This window comes from Parus major, chromosome 14, assembly GCF_001522545.3.
Source record: "Parus major isolate Abel chromosome 14, Parus_major1.1, whole genome shotgun sequence".
In the NCBI taxonomy this organism is placed as follows: Eukaryota; Metazoa; Chordata; class Aves; order Passeriformes; family Paridae; genus Parus; species Parus major.
Genome location: NC_031783.1, coordinates 1954419 through 1972816, shown reverse-complemented (window position 1 = coordinate 1972816; position 18398 = coordinate 1954419). Strand labels below are relative to the sequence as shown.

At 44.0% G+C, this 18398-nt stretch overlaps 1 protein-coding gene across 3 annotated transcripts in view; it reads left to right on the top strand.

The window, feature by feature from the left end:
* The window catches only part of C14H16orf71 (chromosome 14 C16orf71 homolog), an 88708-nt gene that overhangs the window by 6433 nt on the left and 63877 nt on the right, over positions 1–18398 (top strand). For all 3 annotated transcript variants that reach the window (XM_033517938.1, XM_033517937.1, XM_033517939.1), the window contains 6 exons: positions 1773–1869; positions 2210–2348; positions 3214–3360; positions 3750–3818; positions 5407–5760; positions 7584–7743. In XM_033517938.1, coding sequence (XP_033373829.1) covers positions 1773–1869; positions 2210–2348; positions 3214–3360; positions 3750–3818; positions 5407–5760; positions 7584–7743 — 966 coding nt within the window. The remainder of the gene's footprint in view (positions 1–1772; positions 1870–2209; positions 2349–3213; positions 3361–3749; positions 3819–5406; positions 5761–7583; positions 7744–18398) is intronic.

Below are 18398 nucleotides of genomic sequence, written 5' to 3'. Positions count from 1 at the left end.
CTGTCAGTGCAAGCCCAAGCAAAAGCTGTGGATCAGCAGCAAGGAACTGTGAACTGTTCAGGGACATAGCATCTGTCACTGGGAAGGGAAGGAGTTTTCCCAGGCAGACTTTGCAATAACAGGGAGTTTTCCATTCCTTCCATTGGAATGCTGGAAGTGAGGAGGTGTTTAGGGTTGTTCCTGGAGTCCTAAATCTCACCCACCTAAGGCAGATGGGCTGGGCAGCTCAGTGTTAACTGTGGCCCAGAGTGGGGGGGTGGTTCTCTTCAGCACCAAGTTACAGATCTGCCTGTATTGATTTTTAAGTTCATTAGGACTTAATCAGCACAGAACAGGTCCTGATCTTCCTGTTCAAAGCCTTCCACAGGTCAGAGTACAGACGTTTCCATTCCCCTTTCATGTATTCACAGAAATGAACTTTTTGATGTTAGAGCTGTTCCAGTCCAGGCAAATCATGCAGCTTCTGGCCTGAGTTAAATTGTGCTGCATCATTGAAGGACATCTTTTTCATCTGGGTCTGGATGTAATTCCTAGCTCACCTCAAAGAATTCAATCTCTGTTAATTCAGGAGCACTATTTGCCTTTCAGAACCTGTTTGATACCAGTGACTTCAGTGAGCTGAAGTCTGGTGCTTTGGGGTGAGTTGTGAGACCAGGCTCAGTGTGTTCTCACTTTCATTTGGAAGGGGGTTGTTGCTCCCCAGCTCAGCCAGGCACCTCAGTTTGTGTCAAGTGCTAAACCTAATACACAGTGTCTTGTTGATTCCTATCAGTTCATTTGAATTTTTTTTCCCCTTAAGTTCCTTTCTGTATTAGAAATGGGATTGTGCAAACCTTCCTTTCCTTCTGGACCTTCTGGAACTTAAACCAGTGCTGCAGTGTTAGAATAGATCTAATCAAGGTTCAGATATGTGTGAAGATTTATTGCTCAGGAAGGAGGGAGAAGCTTCTCTCCAACAAGAGGGGCAGATGCTGGAGGTTTTACAAGGTGAAACTGCTGGGTTTGGAGGCTGCTGCTGCTTTTTTAAAGGCCATGAGTGGTTGTGTTAAATGCATGTTTGTGGCAGTGGTGTCATTGTCATGACTCACAGCCCCCTTCCTTCCAATAAAACTTGTGAGCACTTCTAATTCCTGGTGATGATATTTCACATGGGTGTGGATTCTTTCCATTAAAACTTCAGTTTCAAATAATGCTCAGAGGGGAAAGCAATGAGTGCTTTGAATGCATGTGGACTTTTGTGGCAGCCTCTTGTACCTGAGTCAGGTGAGTGTGCCCTCAGCCAGGGATTGAGAGCAAGGAGATGGATGAGCCTCTCTTCAGGGTGGGGTGAGCAGCTGAGATATCATCTGATACTGACTGTACCCAGAGCAATGGGAATTCACCCTGCTCAGAAGTTGGAGGGGGAGGAAAGGGCTCATCTCAAAAAAACTGAAGAGCCACAAGTTCTCCTGTGGGTGGCAGTGAGAAGTTCTCACGTTATTTAGGATCAGAATGCACATTCTTGACCTTGTATCAGGTCACTTTTTAATCTGTTCCACTGTCTCCAGTGATTTTTTGCAGTCTTATCACAAGGGTTCATTATTCTCAGAGAAAAAAGCCTCAGCAGAAGTAGCTGAAGCAGCTGGAGGGATGCAGTGTCTGAAGGGATGTAATAAATGCATTTCTTTCCTTACAGCACTTCCTGTGGAATTGCTGAAAGCAAGCTGGCACTGAAATTAAGGGTGGTCTTTTGGGAGTAAACTTTCCATCACATTTCTTTTGTCTCTTTTCAGAATATTGAGAAATGGGATGTGGACAAGAATCTTGAGGAGCTGGAGCAGCAGGGAGATAAAACTTGTGCAGAAGTTGCTTTCTTCCCAGCAGATTATGGTAATATCACTAGTTAAAAGTGCATAAAAATAAATAGAACTCAGGTTCCTGTATTTATGTCATTCCCTGCAGCATAATTTTGAATGCAGAAATCACAGTGGGTTTTTTAAATGCTTCTAAAACATGTTTAATTTGCTTGCCTCAAGATTTCATCTAGGTTTCTTAGCCTGAAGCCAGTGCTTCACAGCCTGCCATGGGCCAGACAAGCCAGTTACAATATTATCTTTATCCTTCCCCTGCTGGCAGGCTGTAGGAGAAGGAACAAGGTGAACATGGGGAATATTGGGTGATTCCCTGGCAGAAGACCACAAGTGATGATTATTTTGTTGCTCTTCCACAGAGACTTTGAGGAGGAAGTCTGAATGTGAGCTCATGGAAAGGCTGGGAGAGCTGTGTGCCAGGCAGTCCAGGGCAGCATCCCCTCCCTGTGGGAGGCCACCAGCCAAGCTCTGCTCCTTCCAGGGACAGCAGGACAATAAGTAGGTTCTTTTCTGTCACATATCCCAGCTAATCCTGGCTGCCAGAATGGATTCTGGGGAACTCCTGGTCTTCCATAGGGGTTTTTCTCCATAGCCTTGCAGAAAGCTGATATTGGAGTTGGAATATTCAGCCATTCATTTCCATTTGATGATAAAAACCTTGGCATTCTCCATCAGCCTTTGTCTAACCCTTACCAGACACTTGGGATAAATGGGAAAGGCAGGAAAATGAGGCTAAGCCAATTATCCTGCTCACCTATTTTTGTCATCTAGGGTACCAGTTTCTCTTACTGGTACCTCAATTGAGCCAAAATACACAGGATGATTTTCTGTGGGTATCAGTGGAGATGTCAGTGCTTCTTGGAGGTTTCTGTGTGAAGGAAGAGCATTTTCAGGCTCTGGCTGTTCAGAGGGAACAACATCAAGGGTAGCAGCACAGAGGAAATAATGAGTGAAAAAGTGAAGGGGAACTCTCATTGCCAGAGCAGGGAGAGCCACTAGGATGATTTGCACTTTGTATGCCTGGGAAGATAAAATGGAATTGCCAGAAGAGGCAGAGAGGAAAGGGGAACTTGTTCTTACACTGAGATGTTAAAAGTTGGTGCCTGCCTTTGTTCTCCAGAACAATTTGGTGGTGTCACATTTTGAGAACTAAATATCCCTCTTCATCCTGCCTGTGATGTGTGTTCCTGGGGGAAGCTGAATCCTTGAATTTTGATAGCAGGCAGAAGCAGAGTTGGAATCTGTGTGGTAGCCAAGCACAAAGCTCCTTTCTCAGTCCAGTTTTGATCCTAACCCCATCCCTGCAGGATTCCTTGGGTGGATAAGGCAGAGGATGTGCTGAGATGGTGTTTTCTGTGTCTAGGGATGTTGCCTTGCTGTCATCCCCACCAAGTTCTCTGAGGATGGACAGGATGAATTTCCAGGGCCTGCCAAAACCTGCAACTGTGTTCATTGATTTAAGAGATGCTGAGCCACAAAAGTCAGTGACAGTCCCTGAAGAGGAGCAAAGGTAAATCCTGGCTGTAGTGGGAGTGAGAAATAAGTAATAAAAAGTGAGAAACTTAAACCTTTCTGAATCTCATACTTGTGAAATGTAACTTTAAAAATGTTCTTTCACACCTCTGTCATAAGAAGAAACCCTGTAGTTAATAAACAGCCATTAGATAATAAAGAGGTAATAATTTTGGTCTAGTTGCTTAAATATTTGAATTTTCTTTTTGCTGGAGTAATAGTGTGAAGAACTCTCCACAACACTGGAGATCTCCCCTGGAAATATCTCTTCCTTCTTCCTCATTTTCTAAATTTTTTAAACATTTTTTCTAAATCCTAGAAATGACCAAGAGCCAACACTCAGCTGGAACAGGGTTAATTAATTAATATGGTCTGATTGTTTCACAGTGCAAGTGACAGCTCCTCCTCTGAAGAAGAAGAGACTGTGATAATTAAGGATGCAGCAGAAAGGAGAATGTAAGATTTCTTACCAGGACTGTGTTTCAAGTGATATGATGTTCATTTTTTTCTGAAACTAAAATAATTGCCTTTACAGTGATCAGAGTGAAAGTTTGTGTACTTAAATATTTCCATTCCTGATCTTCACAGCAAAAAAACCAAAAATATATAAAAGCCCAGCATAATGGAAGTGCTCCAGTGTTGGCCCCAGGAGGTCACTCTTTTCCTGTTGCAGGGTAAAGCTACCAAAACTAGAGAGTTGTTGATCCTTGAGACAATATTTGCACCTGTCCAGCTGTTTGGGACAGCTCAAAACACAGCCAGAGGTGCCCTGGGGGCTGGAAAATGTGAGTTTTTCTCCAACCCTGTGTCGGTGACACCAGAACTGTGTTTGACATGACACAGTACAAAGCTTTGGAAATGTAGGGAGTTGACTCAGACAAACCTTTATTTTTAGAAATAATAAAATAGGCTAAAATGGATAGAGATTTAAAGAGAATATTGTCCCCATTGTATGGGCAGGGACCCTCCCAATCTCCTTAATTGGAGGGGAAAGGGGAGAGAGTGTGATGGGTGGAATCCTAAAGTGTAAATTCCTCAGCAGGCACAGATGTCAGCCTTTTATTGCTGAACTCCTGGATTGATGTCCATTGGTTCTTAGACATTTGTTTAATGTGAAGCAAAGGTGTCAGATTGAACCATCTTCCTGCACTCATGCTCTGGGCTCCATTTGGAATTCTGCAGCCTGGAGAGCACAGCAGGGCAGGGGACAAGCAGAGCATGTGTCTCGTTGTGCCAGGCACTTACACTTCTCTGATGGTTTGGGAGAAGAGATGTTTTGTCAAGGAACAGAGCCCAAACAATGTAATTTAGAACATCCAATCCAAAAGCAGTAAAAAGCAGGGACAAGGGGATGTTTGGGGAACTCTCCCTGGCACTGACACAAGTTCAGTGTAAATGTGCAGAGAAGAAGAGCAGAGCTTGGATTTTGATTCACCTTAATGTTGCACAAATGTAATGCCTGGCAAATGCTGCTCAGTTCTGCTTGTAAATAAAAAAACCCTCTTGGTCTCAGCAGGGCAGGATTCTGATGTCATTCACAAGGAGCCTATCCAGTTTCATTTTTATCTGGAACAAATCATTAAACAGATTATGTCGTGACAGGACCTTCCACTACCACAGTAATGTGCTTGCTGACAGTTCAGCAGTCTCATTGAGGAAATTAGGCCAAACATTCAAAAATTGTAATAATTATTGAAAACAGTTTGTGCCTGCATGCACATGAAGCCCACCCCCTGTATCCAAAGGGGACAAAAATCCATAGGCTCTGATTTCCATGCCAACCATATATTTGTTCAGGGCTCTTCTGGAAGGTGTTTGTGTTGTGCCTGAATGCAGAAGAGGTAAAATTGCCAGGAAGATCAATTTTGTGTTCTGGCTCTGTTTGTGTCACCTGAGTGCTGGTGCTGCTGTCACCCCCAGTTGTTATTCCTGTAGGTTCCCAGTCCTTGTTTTGAGCTCTCATTGTATGAGAAGTTCCTCAGAGATTGAGTTCATTCCTATAATGCTTTATCTTGATGAAATCAGGTTTTTATTTCCTTTGCAGGAGGAATTGCTCAGGGAAGAGCCTGTTACTGCAACAACTCCAAGCAGCCCGTAAGGAGGCCTTGGAGCATCTTCATATAGTGTCTGCTCCAGCTGAGAAACTGCATCCAGAAAGGCTGGAAGACAGAGGTTCCTCTAATAAAAGTCAAAACCAATCTTGTAAAGTGAGTCAAGAGATAAATGAGCTGGTTCCCAGGAAACTGATGAGACTGGAACCAGGCAAGGAAAGTTCCTCCTTTGCAAGCTGTGGGGACAACAGAGCTCACACAGAGAAAGAGAACAAAATGGGAGCTGAGAAGAATCAAAATGCAGCAAATGCTCCAGAGTGCCATCTAATTACAGCAGAATTGCCAAGGTATCCCACAGGAAAAGTAATCAGTGGGTTTGGATGTGGCTTCTCTAATTGTCCAGGATTAAAGAAAATTGCTTACCTGGGCTGTGAGTTGGAACAAGAGGGTGTCTGGTTTTGTTACCTGGGAAGAACAACAGTCCTGGCAGAGTCTGCTGGAAGGTTCAGAGGCAGCCTCAGTGGGGCCTGCCATTAGATGAGCTATGGCACTTCTGACACTGGAAATTGAGCCTTTTTCTTTAGCTTTTATTCTACAGAAGAGGAGGATAACACAGTATTGATCTCCTTTAGGAACAGCACTGAGATTTCCTAAGCACAGCTTCCTAGAGAATAGGTCTGGAAGGGTCAGTCTCCCTGTGCCAATAAAGAGTGAGGTAAAATCTAATATCTCCTGGCAGATCTTTATAGAACTTGGTCTTGAAATCCTCAATGGTGAGGATTCCTTGACTCCCAGGTAGTACATTTTGCTGTTTAATTATCTTTAGAGTTGTAAAGCTTTTCATTAAGTCTAATTTAAATTATCCCCTCTCCAATTTAAGCCTATTTTTGTTGTGTTCCCAGAAGGGATGGAAAATTGTTTATTCTCTGTCTCAGTTTAAAATACCTCCTACAAACTGGAAGATGTTTTAGTCTTCTCTTGTAATTTTTTCCTTCCAAACAAAGGAATTCTGACTCTTTGCCAACAAGAAAAGTGCAAGATCTTGGAATTACAAAGTACACCCATGAGGAATGCCTCAGGAATATCTTTAAAGCTTTAACAAATAGAAATAAGAGTGATATCAATTGAGGAAATTGCAGAGTTATTTGGGCCTTTGCCTCCCTGGGCTTAGTTAAATGTAGTATATTCTGCAGAAGGTCTAATTTCAAAGTGAAATCAGGTGGTTGCCTTGTGCACCTGCCCAACTGTTTGGGAGAGCTCCATTATGCTCCCTTTTCAAAGGTTATATCCTGCTATTTTCAGAGTGAAATTTAACATTCTGACTTTGACATATGAGCCCTGGAAAGAATCAGGATCTGCCTGCTCTGGAGACTATTACTGTGTCAGAGTTAAACACCTGCCTGCCCTGCCACTTAGACACCTCAGCTCCTGTGTGCCTCCTTTCAGTGGCAGGTGGTTGGTTGCAGGGTTTTTTCCCTCTGGAATTCCTGACATTAAGCTCATTGCTTCCTTCAGGAACACAAAACTCCATTCTGATTACCTGTTAGCCTGAGATGGCAGCCCCTGGCCAGGCAGGAATGTGGGTTATTTGGTTTTTCTGAGTGATAACTCAGTGATTTTAACTCATTTCAGTTTTCTCTCTTGCTATTCTAATTATTGCTGGGGCACGTGGGGAAGGATTCAGAAGAAATTGAACTTTGTGTTTGCCATGGAAATGGCAGATGAAATCTTTCTGCAGACATCCAGATGTAGAAAGATGGGAGGTCTCAGGGTCAGGGGAACTTTATCTGTTGTATCCTATAGCAGATAGGAAAGGAAATGGGTCTAGACTGGGAATCTCGGTGTGGAGATGGGGAGTGACACATCACAAACACATCTCTGCTTAAAGGAGTTTTCATCTCCAGATAGATCATCACCACTTATCAGAAGTTTGATCTCTGCTCCTTTTCTTTGAGGTTTTTTTTTTCTGCTTAGAGAGATTATTTCATTCACTGACAAGTTCTCATGTCCCCACACAAACACCAGAATTGCTTTCTAAATCTATTTTAGCCTTTTATGTCATGATTCCCCCTCAAGTATGTGTTGTAAATAGGAGAAGAAAAAGAAATGCAACCAGATGAACAAGGGGCTTTTCTTCCCAAGTGAAAAGCTTAATCTGTGTATTTTTCAGGAGAGAAGGAAGTGAAAGAGAGCTGTCCCAAAAGGAAGAGGAGATGAAGGAGAGGCAGAGGAGGTGCAGATTGCAGGAGCAGCTGGAGCAGTGGCAGCCTCAGCGCTCGGTGCGTGGGAAGCAGCCCATGGCAGAGAACACCCCACTCCTGTTCCACATGGTCAGTGGCTCAGGGTAGGCTGGGCCTGGCAGGGGCTCCCTGGGAGCAAAATATCATTTTTATTGCATTGTTTCAAATCTGTTGGTTATGGAGCAGCATTAGCTGAGGAGAGGAGCAGCCCTACAGCTCTTCTCTCACACTAAGGGAAAAGAATTCCCCACTTTCCTGTGCAGGGAGAGCTCCCCAAGCAGCTGCCCTCCAGTTCTGACCTGTCTGGGTTTGCTGGAATTAATGGCCTCAGTGTCATCTACTTCACACCAGCCAGAGTCTCCCACATGATTTTTCATAACTTTTCCTAAAAAAAGTGAAATCATTTTACTGTCTCTGCTGAGTTCTGTCTTGTCTGCCTCCAGCAGCTTTAGAGTTCACTTTTGTCAATTGGTTTTGAGGACTGTGGGTTTAATAACAGGATTTATTCCTGATCAAGGGGTATGAGGTGATCCTGATTTTAGCCAAAGCCTACCTATGACTTGGAGGAAAGGGCTGTTGTTACTTCTCAGAAGATTTATCTCTGTCTCAGCCCTTAGCAGAGGGGTTGGAATGAGATGAGCTTTGGGATCACTCCCAACCCAACCCATTCCATCATTCTGTGACAAGCAATCCTGCTTCATCCATGCACTTCTGCTGAACACAAGGCCAGGTGAGAAGGTCAGAGGAGGTGAGAAACTGCAGAATCATCATGAACCCACCATAATGATTTATTTGGGCTAATGCTAGTAATAAAGCTCTTTTGTCAGTACGAAAGTTGAAAGACTTCACAGTCCCAGATTTGGGGCTGGACCATTTGGGTCTGTTTTGTAAATTGATTGCTGTGGTTGTGGAGATTTGAAAGCTCATTTTATTTAGCACTGGATTTGTCATTGAGGAGGAATAAAGGACTAAAAAGCTCCCAGCTGAGTTTCCCTCTGTCAGTCAGCTTTGACAAGGACAGCACAGTGCCCAGAGCTCTGATTTGGAGTGTAAAGGTTGTGGATCCTCTGGATTTGCTCCTCCCTGGCTGCTGGCAGGTGCCACCCAATTCCAGTTAGCTCTTATTAAGATGCAGACACTCACTTGCTCCTCAGAAATCCACGTGGGCCTTGCTCTCTCCTTCCTGACAATGCACCAGGCAATACAGAATTACTCTGTGTTTGGTCATTTCCCATATTTGCTGTGCTGATGCCAATAAAATGAGGATGGGCTTGGTGATGTTCTTGGTCTGGAGCAGAGCTCAGGGTGGATCTGTGCTGGAACTGGAGTTGTAATTATTCCCCTAAGGGATGGGATGATGTTCCAGTCATGGCAGCAGGGACAGGGGCATTTCTCACCAGCCCAGGCTCCTGCTGCTGTGCAAACAGATCCCAGTGCCCAGAAACAGGGACTTGTTACACACTGATAGGACAAGGGACAGCAGGCTTTAACCTGGCAGAGGGCAGGGTTAAAGTGGGATTTTGGGGACAAATTCTTCCCTGGCAGGGTGGGCAGGCCCTGGCACAGGGTGCCCAGAGAAGCTGTGGCTGCCCCTGGATCCCTGGAAGTGTCCAAGGCCAGGCTGGAGCAGTCTGGGATAATGGGAGGTGTCCCTGCCCATGGCAGGGGGTGGGATGAGATGATCTTTATGGTCCTTCCCACCCAAACCATTCCATAATCCAAACAAAGTGCCAGCCTGCTCTGGGGGAACCTGCCCAACCTCCCCAGGCACTGATGGTAAAAGCAAATCATCACAAGCCATAATAACCATGTTGTCTGGGCAACTCTGCTCTCAGTTCTTATTCAGAAATATTAATTATTAAAATTAAGACTAAAAAAATGTATCAACATCATCTATCAAATACAACAGTCCTTTATAACATTACTTGAAACCCGCTTTGATAGCAGCATTTTTTTCCTTTGAGTTTGAACAGGGTTTTCTTTTCTTTCTTTTTTTATGAACACAGACAGAAAAACTTGACTGTTTTGACATTTAAAACTAAAAGCCCCTGTAATTTGGCAGCTATGTCTCATTGAAAATATCTAATATCTATATATAAACACACATTCAAAGGACAAGCCCCAGTGTTTGACAGAGTAGCACACTTGCAAATTTGTTTTCTAAGCCCTTTGTTTTGGCAGTGATAGATGTTCAGATCTGGAACACTTGTCACAGTTTCCAGAATTCCTCTGACCATTTATAATGTACATAAATAATTGAATTGAATAATAATCAGAGGGAAAGTTTAGAAAGTCTGCAATTACTGTAGCTGAGGTGCTGGGAAAGATTGGCAAAGGAAATTAAAAAAGCTGCATTAGGGTTACATTAGAGTTCTTGTCTAAAATGTAAAAGCAGATTTAATGTGCTGTCTCCTTTCTCTTAACCCAGTTCAGTCAAACTCTGTCCTCAGCTTCACTCTGAGACTCAGGGTTGGGGAGAGGTAACTTGAGAGACTGAGAATTCACTTCCAGGGGCACTTCAGCTGCTGAAGAAGGGGCTGAGATCCAGATTTTCAAGACATGCAGGTGCCAATTTCCTGGGAAATCCATGGGTTCTTGCTAAGGATTCTGCCTGTCAGGTCCATGTCTGTAGGTGTCTGAATACTTGGGCAATTTGGCTCACCTCTTAGTTTTAAAAATAATGCAGGGAAATACCTGATTTATTTTTTTTTTTAATGCTATGTTTTGGTTTTAGTTTTGTTTGTTTTTATTTTCCTTCTCTGCACCACCCAAACTTTTGGTGAAATGTAAGACTGGCATGAGTTGATTTCTTCTGAAATTGGGCCCCCAATTCACATTTTAACCTTTGGATCTGGTTCAGAACTGATGAAGCACCTAGGGTTCTGTGAAAGCCAGCAGGGTGGTGGTGGGATCCTTGCTGTAGGGTCAGGATGAATTAGTAGTTTAGAGGAACAGCAGAGGGTTTGTTTCATTATTTGAGCGGGGTTATTGATGAGGGAGACAGAAGGAATGCTCACAGGATGTAAAGCAGTTAAATGGAGGATGTAAAATGAAATGGGTTTGATCTGTCACTTCATTCATCTTGCTTATTATGATAAGTAAATCAGTGCTGATGTTGTTTTCCTGTCCCAATCCCATTAGGTGGGATCCAGATAATGGAGGTAACTTTTGCCAGACTCAGAGCTGAGGAGCAGTACAAGTAGGTTATTCTGAGGATATCACAGGATCCCAGACTGGGAAGGAACCTTAAATCCCATCCTGTCCCACTCCCTGCCATGGGCAGGGACATCTTCCACTCTCCCAGCCTGGCCTTGGACACTTCCAGGGATCCAGAGGCAGCCTGTGCCCAGGCCTTCCCACCCTCACAGGGAACAATTTCTCCCCAGTATAACCCTGCCCTCTGGCAGTGGGAAGCCTTTGGGGAACACAAAGCAGGACCTGCAGGTACAAGGCAGGGCAGTCCCTGCAGGGAGGGCAGTGCCATGGTCCCAGCAGCAGAGCAGCTCCACTGAGGGTGGCAGGTTGGCAAATGTGTGGGAATGAGGAAGGTCCAGGATGAAGGGCAGAAAGCCAAAGCAGGGACAGGATCCAGGGGCAGCCCAATGATCATCCAGGGGGCCTGGAGTGATGGAACAGGGCTGAGCTGGAGCCACAGAGCCACAGCAGTCAGTGCAGTGAGGGAGGTGAGGCCAGGCAGAGGTAGAGCTGCTCTGCAGCTTGTCCAGGACCAAGGGAAATGTCTCTGCTGAAAAAGCAGCTTCACAGAGCTCCTTTCCCAGCAGCCCCATCTGGAGTGAAAATCTGAGCTTGTGTCAGACCTGGCCTTGAACACTGCAGCCAAACCCCTGCATGGCCCATCCAGCCCTGGAATTCATTTACCACAGAGCAACTGGAATTTAGCTTGTACTCATCTCTTTTATTATTGGGACAAAGTAGGTGTTTTCAGCAGGGCTTCAGCTTGATTCTCCACTTATTGCTTTATCATGATATGGCAGAACAAGATAATGCTGTTGGAGAGCTATTAGGAGCCACCTTGTAAGCAGCCCCTTATAAACACAGTTTTATCTCCCTTACACAGCCAGAGTGGCTGGGAAATGAATGTGTTGATTCATACTGAGACACCTCATTTTTCTTGGCATTCACAATCACTTGGGCTAACCTTGTATGAGTAATTATGTTACCATGATCCTCATCTCATTGCAGCTTAGCCTTACAGCTGCCTTACAAAACAAAAACATCCAGGCACAACAGAGTCATTCTACCTTAACAAATAGATGATGTGGGTACTTTCCTTTTCCATCTTGTAAACACAGGCTCCATCACCTTTTTGTCAAAATCAGCAGGTTCTTTATGTTAATGTGCTGTTGATTCAGCTCCCTGGTGTCAGGGAGAACGCTCAACCACAAGATGTTCTATTTGCATTGCCACAAAATTACCAATATATTATGGTCAAATCCTTCCTCGCCCTTTGATGGCCTTGTTCTGTCTTTGATTTGATATTTCTTCAGGGGAAAATCCCTGACAAAATCCATATTTACCATCCAGAGTGGTGCTGAAGTGCTGTACATTCTGCTGCTGGGACAGTTACCCTGCATCAGCACGGTCTGCCTGAAAGTAGGGATTGATTTCCAAAACTTGTACAAGTATTTTTAGTTCAGTTACTGGCCCCAGAAGTTATTTTTAAGTAGGAGGTGCCTTGATCTGCAAATTGTCAGTGAAATGCTTTTGATTCTTTACCTGTCTTCCTTAAATAGGTGCCTGTGATTGCCATTGCTGTTCCATGGGTGTTTTGATCTTTTTCAGGCAATGGTGCTGACATCAACATTGGAAATTGCCCTTTCCTTCCATCTCTGGGTTGTTTGAGGACGTTGTGGATCCTGGGATCCCAACCCAGCTCCTCACCTGCTGGACCTGGGCTCCTCCTCAGCTCCACTGGAGCTGCTCACATGGCTGCACTGAGGTGATGGCCTCAGCACTATTCAAAAATACACCACTTTTATTGCTGGGTGGAAAATGCAGAAAGGAAAAGGACTATAATAAAGTCCAGTTAATGTCTCCACTTAAAGAATGGACAAAGGCCTGATCAACCACTCATGAAGGAATAGTTTTTGTGCCACTTTCTTACAGAAATGCCAATTTATCCCCCAAAATGCAGTGCAGTATATCTATTTGGAGAAGATGAGGAAACCTATTAAATCTTTTTCTGATTTTAACGATTTTGGGGCACAGGAGTTGAATTTTTCTATTATCTATATTACTCTAAAGGTGATCCTGGTATTATAAATCACCTGTGATCAAATGTTTTCATTGACTCCGGACCAAAGCAACTGCATCTGTGTGAATGTAATTATAGCAACATTTAGCCCTTACTATTATTTTAATATAGCTTTAAAAAAACCCATTAATTGTAAAAATCACCGATTTACAATTTCCTACACTAATTTTTTTCGGACACCAGAGCTGAGTTTGGGTTTTGCTTGGCTCCAGGGGCTCTCCCTGTTGGGCTGATGCCAAGGTTGTGGCCAGCAGTGCTGTGCCCAACAGCCACCAGATGGCCCCTGAACTCCTCCTTGTTTTTTGTTCCCTGCCAGGCATTTAATGAGTTCCTGAAACAAGATTAAAATCTCTTGTACTTAATGAACCCTCTGCCTCGACTCAAGAAAGGCTTAAAAATAAACTAAGGCAATTAGAGATGGAGTTAAACTTAGCACACAGAGACAGAAGGCCAAGATTCCTGTTTGTGCCACCAGCCCAGCACACAGCATTTGGAATAGATGGAAGATCCCAAGGAAATGTTTTCCTAGCATGGGTGGCTGGCACAGGGCCTGTGTTTCTGGCCTCCTCTTCATCTCCCACATGGTGCCAGGGAAAGCAAACGGGGGGATTTGCTGGCACAGCACTTTGGTGGAGTAGCTGCTTCCTGGCTGTGGGAACAAATCCCAGGAGCTGAGGCTCAGGATGGCACAGATCTGACCTAAGGATTTGCCTGGATGGACAAGCAGAGTCTAGGCCTTATCTGTCTGTGTTGTAAACACCTCCCTCCACACAGGAGGAGTTTGCTCTCCGTGTTCCCAGAGTCAGGAATGTTATGGAAGTGCCCAGGCATGTCACTCTATTTGGAATGGCAAGAAGAACGACACAGACTCTCTTGTGAGTTGAACAGGAGAGTTTTTTCTCTCTTTCTCTTTTTCTCTTAAGGTTTATTGCCTCAGATCTTCTTTTATAGACTGATAGATATGTGAAAGTACAGAAAGGTAAAACTCTTATTGGTCAGTGAACTGACACATCACCATCATTGGTCAGTGGGGTACAGCACCCCTCCACCTTCTCTTGCAAAAATACAAGAAACAGACCAACAGCACCTGCAAGGCTGTTTTCTATCTCTGAGGATGGTTTTAATTCCTCCTTATGACTTCCCAGGCCACTTTCTCAGGCCAGACTGAGAAAGTTCTGCAGCCTGCTATTCCACAGGCACTGCTCCCTGCTGCACAGTTAGCATCCCTACAGGCACTCTTAGGGCAGGCTGTGCTTCCCATCCTCAAGGCTCCTCTCCCCAGTTCTGCTCACACCACCAGAGCAGGTCCAAGAGCCACACAGGAAAGCTGCTTTCATAACCTTTGGCTGCTTTAAGAGGTTTTCCAGCCAGCTTGCTGTAGAAATGCTCAGAACCAGGAAATTCACCTGTGCTGAATCCAACAGGGTCACCAAAAAACCCTGGAGAACCTTCCATGTAAACCTGGGGAGCCACTCTGATGGCTCCCAGGGGCTCCCACATTTGTGCTTTTTCCAGCTGTGGAAGGAATTGAAGAACCAGGGCTTTACAAAGCAATGAGATCTTGCAGTGCTCTTTCCCTGACTGCAGTTTGAAAAGGCCCCAGGATAATGTGAGATATTTAATCCTTTATATTCCTCACCATATCTTGGAAGTGATTAAAATGAATTTAGGCTTATTCTTCAATACACTCCCGCCTGAGTTTGACAGATGGGAACATTTGTTGCTGTTGCTTAAGGGAAAGGTTAATACGAGGAAAAGGAGCAGAGTTTCCAGGATTCCACACATGAACTTGCTGCCAGTAGAGGTCCTGAATACTCCTCCATTCACATTAGCAGGATGTTCACATTAAACTTGAAGACAATAATGTAAAATGTCCGTGAGCCAAATTCTATTTCTCATCTCAGTGAGGGCAGGAGGGCACAAAACCATCTCTGGGCTTTTTGTCTCCTCAGGTGCAGCTCTGTGCCAGGCCCTGTGCTGGCAGCAGGAAGAGCTGCCCTGGCTTTGCAGTGGCTCTGAACAAGTGCCAGTCACGTTTAATTACACAGAGAAACAAACACTTTCTGCTGTGATTCTTTCTCTTGGAATCAAAATAGAATTCCCAACTCCTGGCCTTACCTCAAGGCTGTGATCACTGATGCTATTTGTAGATGAAAGGAAGCTGAACCTGTCCCTCTGTTTTTCCAAGGGGATGTACAGGCTTGTCTGTTAAAGGAACTGCAGGATTTAAACTGCACTCCTGGTTTTCCTCATACCTTCTTGTTCAGCATGGACTTAGGCTGGGCTCGTGTTCCAAATCTCAGCACACAGGGGGATAAGCTTGGTCACAACTTGTAAACACATTATTCCACAAATACTCATTATGGGGCATTATTCTCAGTGTCAGGGAATGGAATTCAGGGCTTTATCTGAGATTATGGAGTGGAAGAATCGTGCAGTTATTTTTATTTTGCAAACATAGAGCTCTACCCAGCTCTGTGCCAAGCACCTGGAGTTCCCAGCAGTTTCAGGGAACACTGTAAGCACTTAGCAGGTCTCAGGTTCCCAAAGCCCCAAATTCACAGGTCTGAAGGGTTGTCTGGAGAGTGTTTTATAGCTGGAGGGAAGAGCACAGCGCCTGGGACAAACTGGATACAATCCATTTTAACTGAAAGCTGTCAGTCTGTAAAACAAGCACTTTGGCTCTGCTAAAACTTCATGATAAAGCAACTGAGCAGAGTTTCCTCCCCCAGACCCTTTATTTTCCTCAGTTTCTTTGGGGATTTCCATAGAGTGTCAGGAGAAATACATGAAAAAGATAAATAGATGGGAAGAAATAACAAGTCTTTCCTCAAGCTGATATATATATGGTGAATCACAGAACCAATCCCAAATGGTTTGGGTTGGAAGGGACCTTAAAGATGGTGTCCTTCCAACCCCCTGGGAATCTCCTGGAGTATCCAAGAAGAGCCATTTCTGTGGGATTTAAACCCAGCTTGGAGCATGTGCCAAATGCCAGCCTAAATTTCACATGGCTGAGGACCAATTCCATGATCTGTCCCAGCATTTCCAAGTGACCACATGGAATTCCCTTCCCTTTGGAGGGTCTGGAAGTCCTGACACATTTTATTAGGCAGGTTGGAATCTTTTGAAGAGCAAGTTGTGGAAGATGCAGATATGACCACGCTGAGGGGGCTGAGAGGCCACAACACTTCCAGGAGCAGGAGAGGGAACAGAGGTTAATTTTGAAAGTTTGTTGTTGATCTTACACTCTTTCTCTTCAGAGCACTTTACAGAGTCTTGAGAATTAATCCAACTAGACAGGGACCAAGATAAGGAAATATTATCCTCACTTTACAGTTCCACAGAGAAATACTTCATTCCAGAGCCAGGACTGAGGCACAAGTTCCCCATGCCCAGTCTTGTGCTCACATGAAATGTGTAAGTAATTAAACTTCCTTTACTCATTTCAGCTGCTTCTCATTAACCAGGAGTACAAACTCATTAGAGGAGGAACTTTTTGTTACATGTGCTCAGAACACCAGCACAATGAGGCTGGGAATCCTTCTGAGCCTCTCCAAGTGTTACTGGAGTGTAAACACCAATCATGGAAAAGGCACTTCTCATTTTTAATGATTATGTCTCAGAAAGCAAACAAACTCAAATAAAACTCAGTGTTACTTTGGTTTAAATTTTAATGCATTTCTCAGGTCAGTGTTTACCTGAGCTGAGCATTTTTCAGAAAATTTTCTCACTTCTGAAAAATAAAGAAGCAATTATATGCAGGGAAAAAAAAAGCTGTTTGTTACCAGTTATTTGAATGGTTTTTTTTTAATTTGTTGAATTTGAACCAAAAATATTTTGATCCAGTGAGATCCACAGCATCTCTCTGCTAACAAATCCTATTGACCAGATCCTTGCCTGCCATGGAAGAGGGTTTATCCACATCTTTGATAGATGAGCCATTAACTCCAGTGAAGCAGCTGAGAATTCCCTTAGTGCAGTTAAGAGGTTTTATTCTTCATAGCAAGACTAAGAATAATTGTCCAGAGCAAGAAAACATTCAGCAAAGACATTTTCTTTATTATGATATTTTTAACTTAAACTCTCATGATCTGGAGTGCCCTAAGTGAATTGAAAACTATGGAGATCAGAGCAAATAATGCTCCATTACACAGCTCCCTGGATCCCTGCAATCTCCCTTGGCAGAGTTATCTGCTTTGGAGCATCATAATTCCTCCATCTGAGCAATCTGAGGCTCATCCACATGAGAAATTTCAATGCCATCTTGCCCCCATCATGTTTTTTAGATCCATAACCTCAGCATGATGCTCAGAAGGGCAGTGATGCCACAGAATGACTCTGGTACAGAAATGCATTTACAGAAAGACCATTCAGACCATTAAACATCCACTGCACTCTCCTTCTTGTCAGGAAAAGTCAACTTCCTAATTCCAGAGTGTTCTGCCAGTTGCAAGCAGGAGCTGCAGTTCCTCCTTTCGTCATTCTCACCCGTTGCTCCCACTTTGCAGTGATAAAGCAGTTTTTTGAATGGTTTCAGGGTTTATTCCATGCTTTAATGTGGAGTTTCAAATCATTTACCAGATGGCATTGTCATCATTTTTCCTTCCCCACAGAATGAAAATGAACAAACACTTGACATTTCCAATATGTCTTCATCTAAAGCAAGAATTTTTAGAAGCCGTGGAATAGTGATAATCTGCTTTGCCTTAGATGGCCAGAATTGTTAAATGTGCCCTAAAAATCCTACATTTCCCACATGACTTTGTGGAAAACAGGGATAAAACCACACAATCATCATGGTTATGCCTTGTACCACGAGCTCTGTGCACGGCAGAGCAGGAACATGGAATAGCAGAGCAGCTGTGGAATGAGAGGGGAAGGTTCATTAGAGAAATTAGCTCGAGCTGCTCCAGCACTTAGAAATCAGCTCACATTTACAAACCCACGGCAGATGCATCGTTTGGCAAAAAGAGTTCTGCAGTCAGTAATTTGCCATTCATCAGGGATTGCCTCTTAAATCTGGGATCCAAGCTAGGGTGCAGATGACATAGGAGGATAAATTTAGATGGGGCTGAAAACAATTATTTTGATTAAACCTCCAGCCAATGAGAGTGACAGTCTTCCTATTCCTCCCCTTTCCCCTCACTCACCCCTCTGAGGTGGAGATTGTGTGAGTTTAACCTCCCTTCCATGCAGGGGATTTTTGGATGGAGCTTTTGCTGCTGCAGAGTCTGTCCAGTGGAGTAGGGAGGGTATTTGGATGGAATGTGCTGCCTTGCTTCCATGTTAGCATTGGAAAAAGTGCTGGAAGGGAAATATTGAAGTTTTATTTACCTGAAAAGGGGAGAATGTATCTATTAAAATAAAAAATTGGGTTTTTTTTTGCCTATCCTGCCACTGGTGTGACTCCTGGGACTGGATGAGTTGATTCTGCTGGGAAATCTTGGTGAAGTTTGGCTCCTAAACT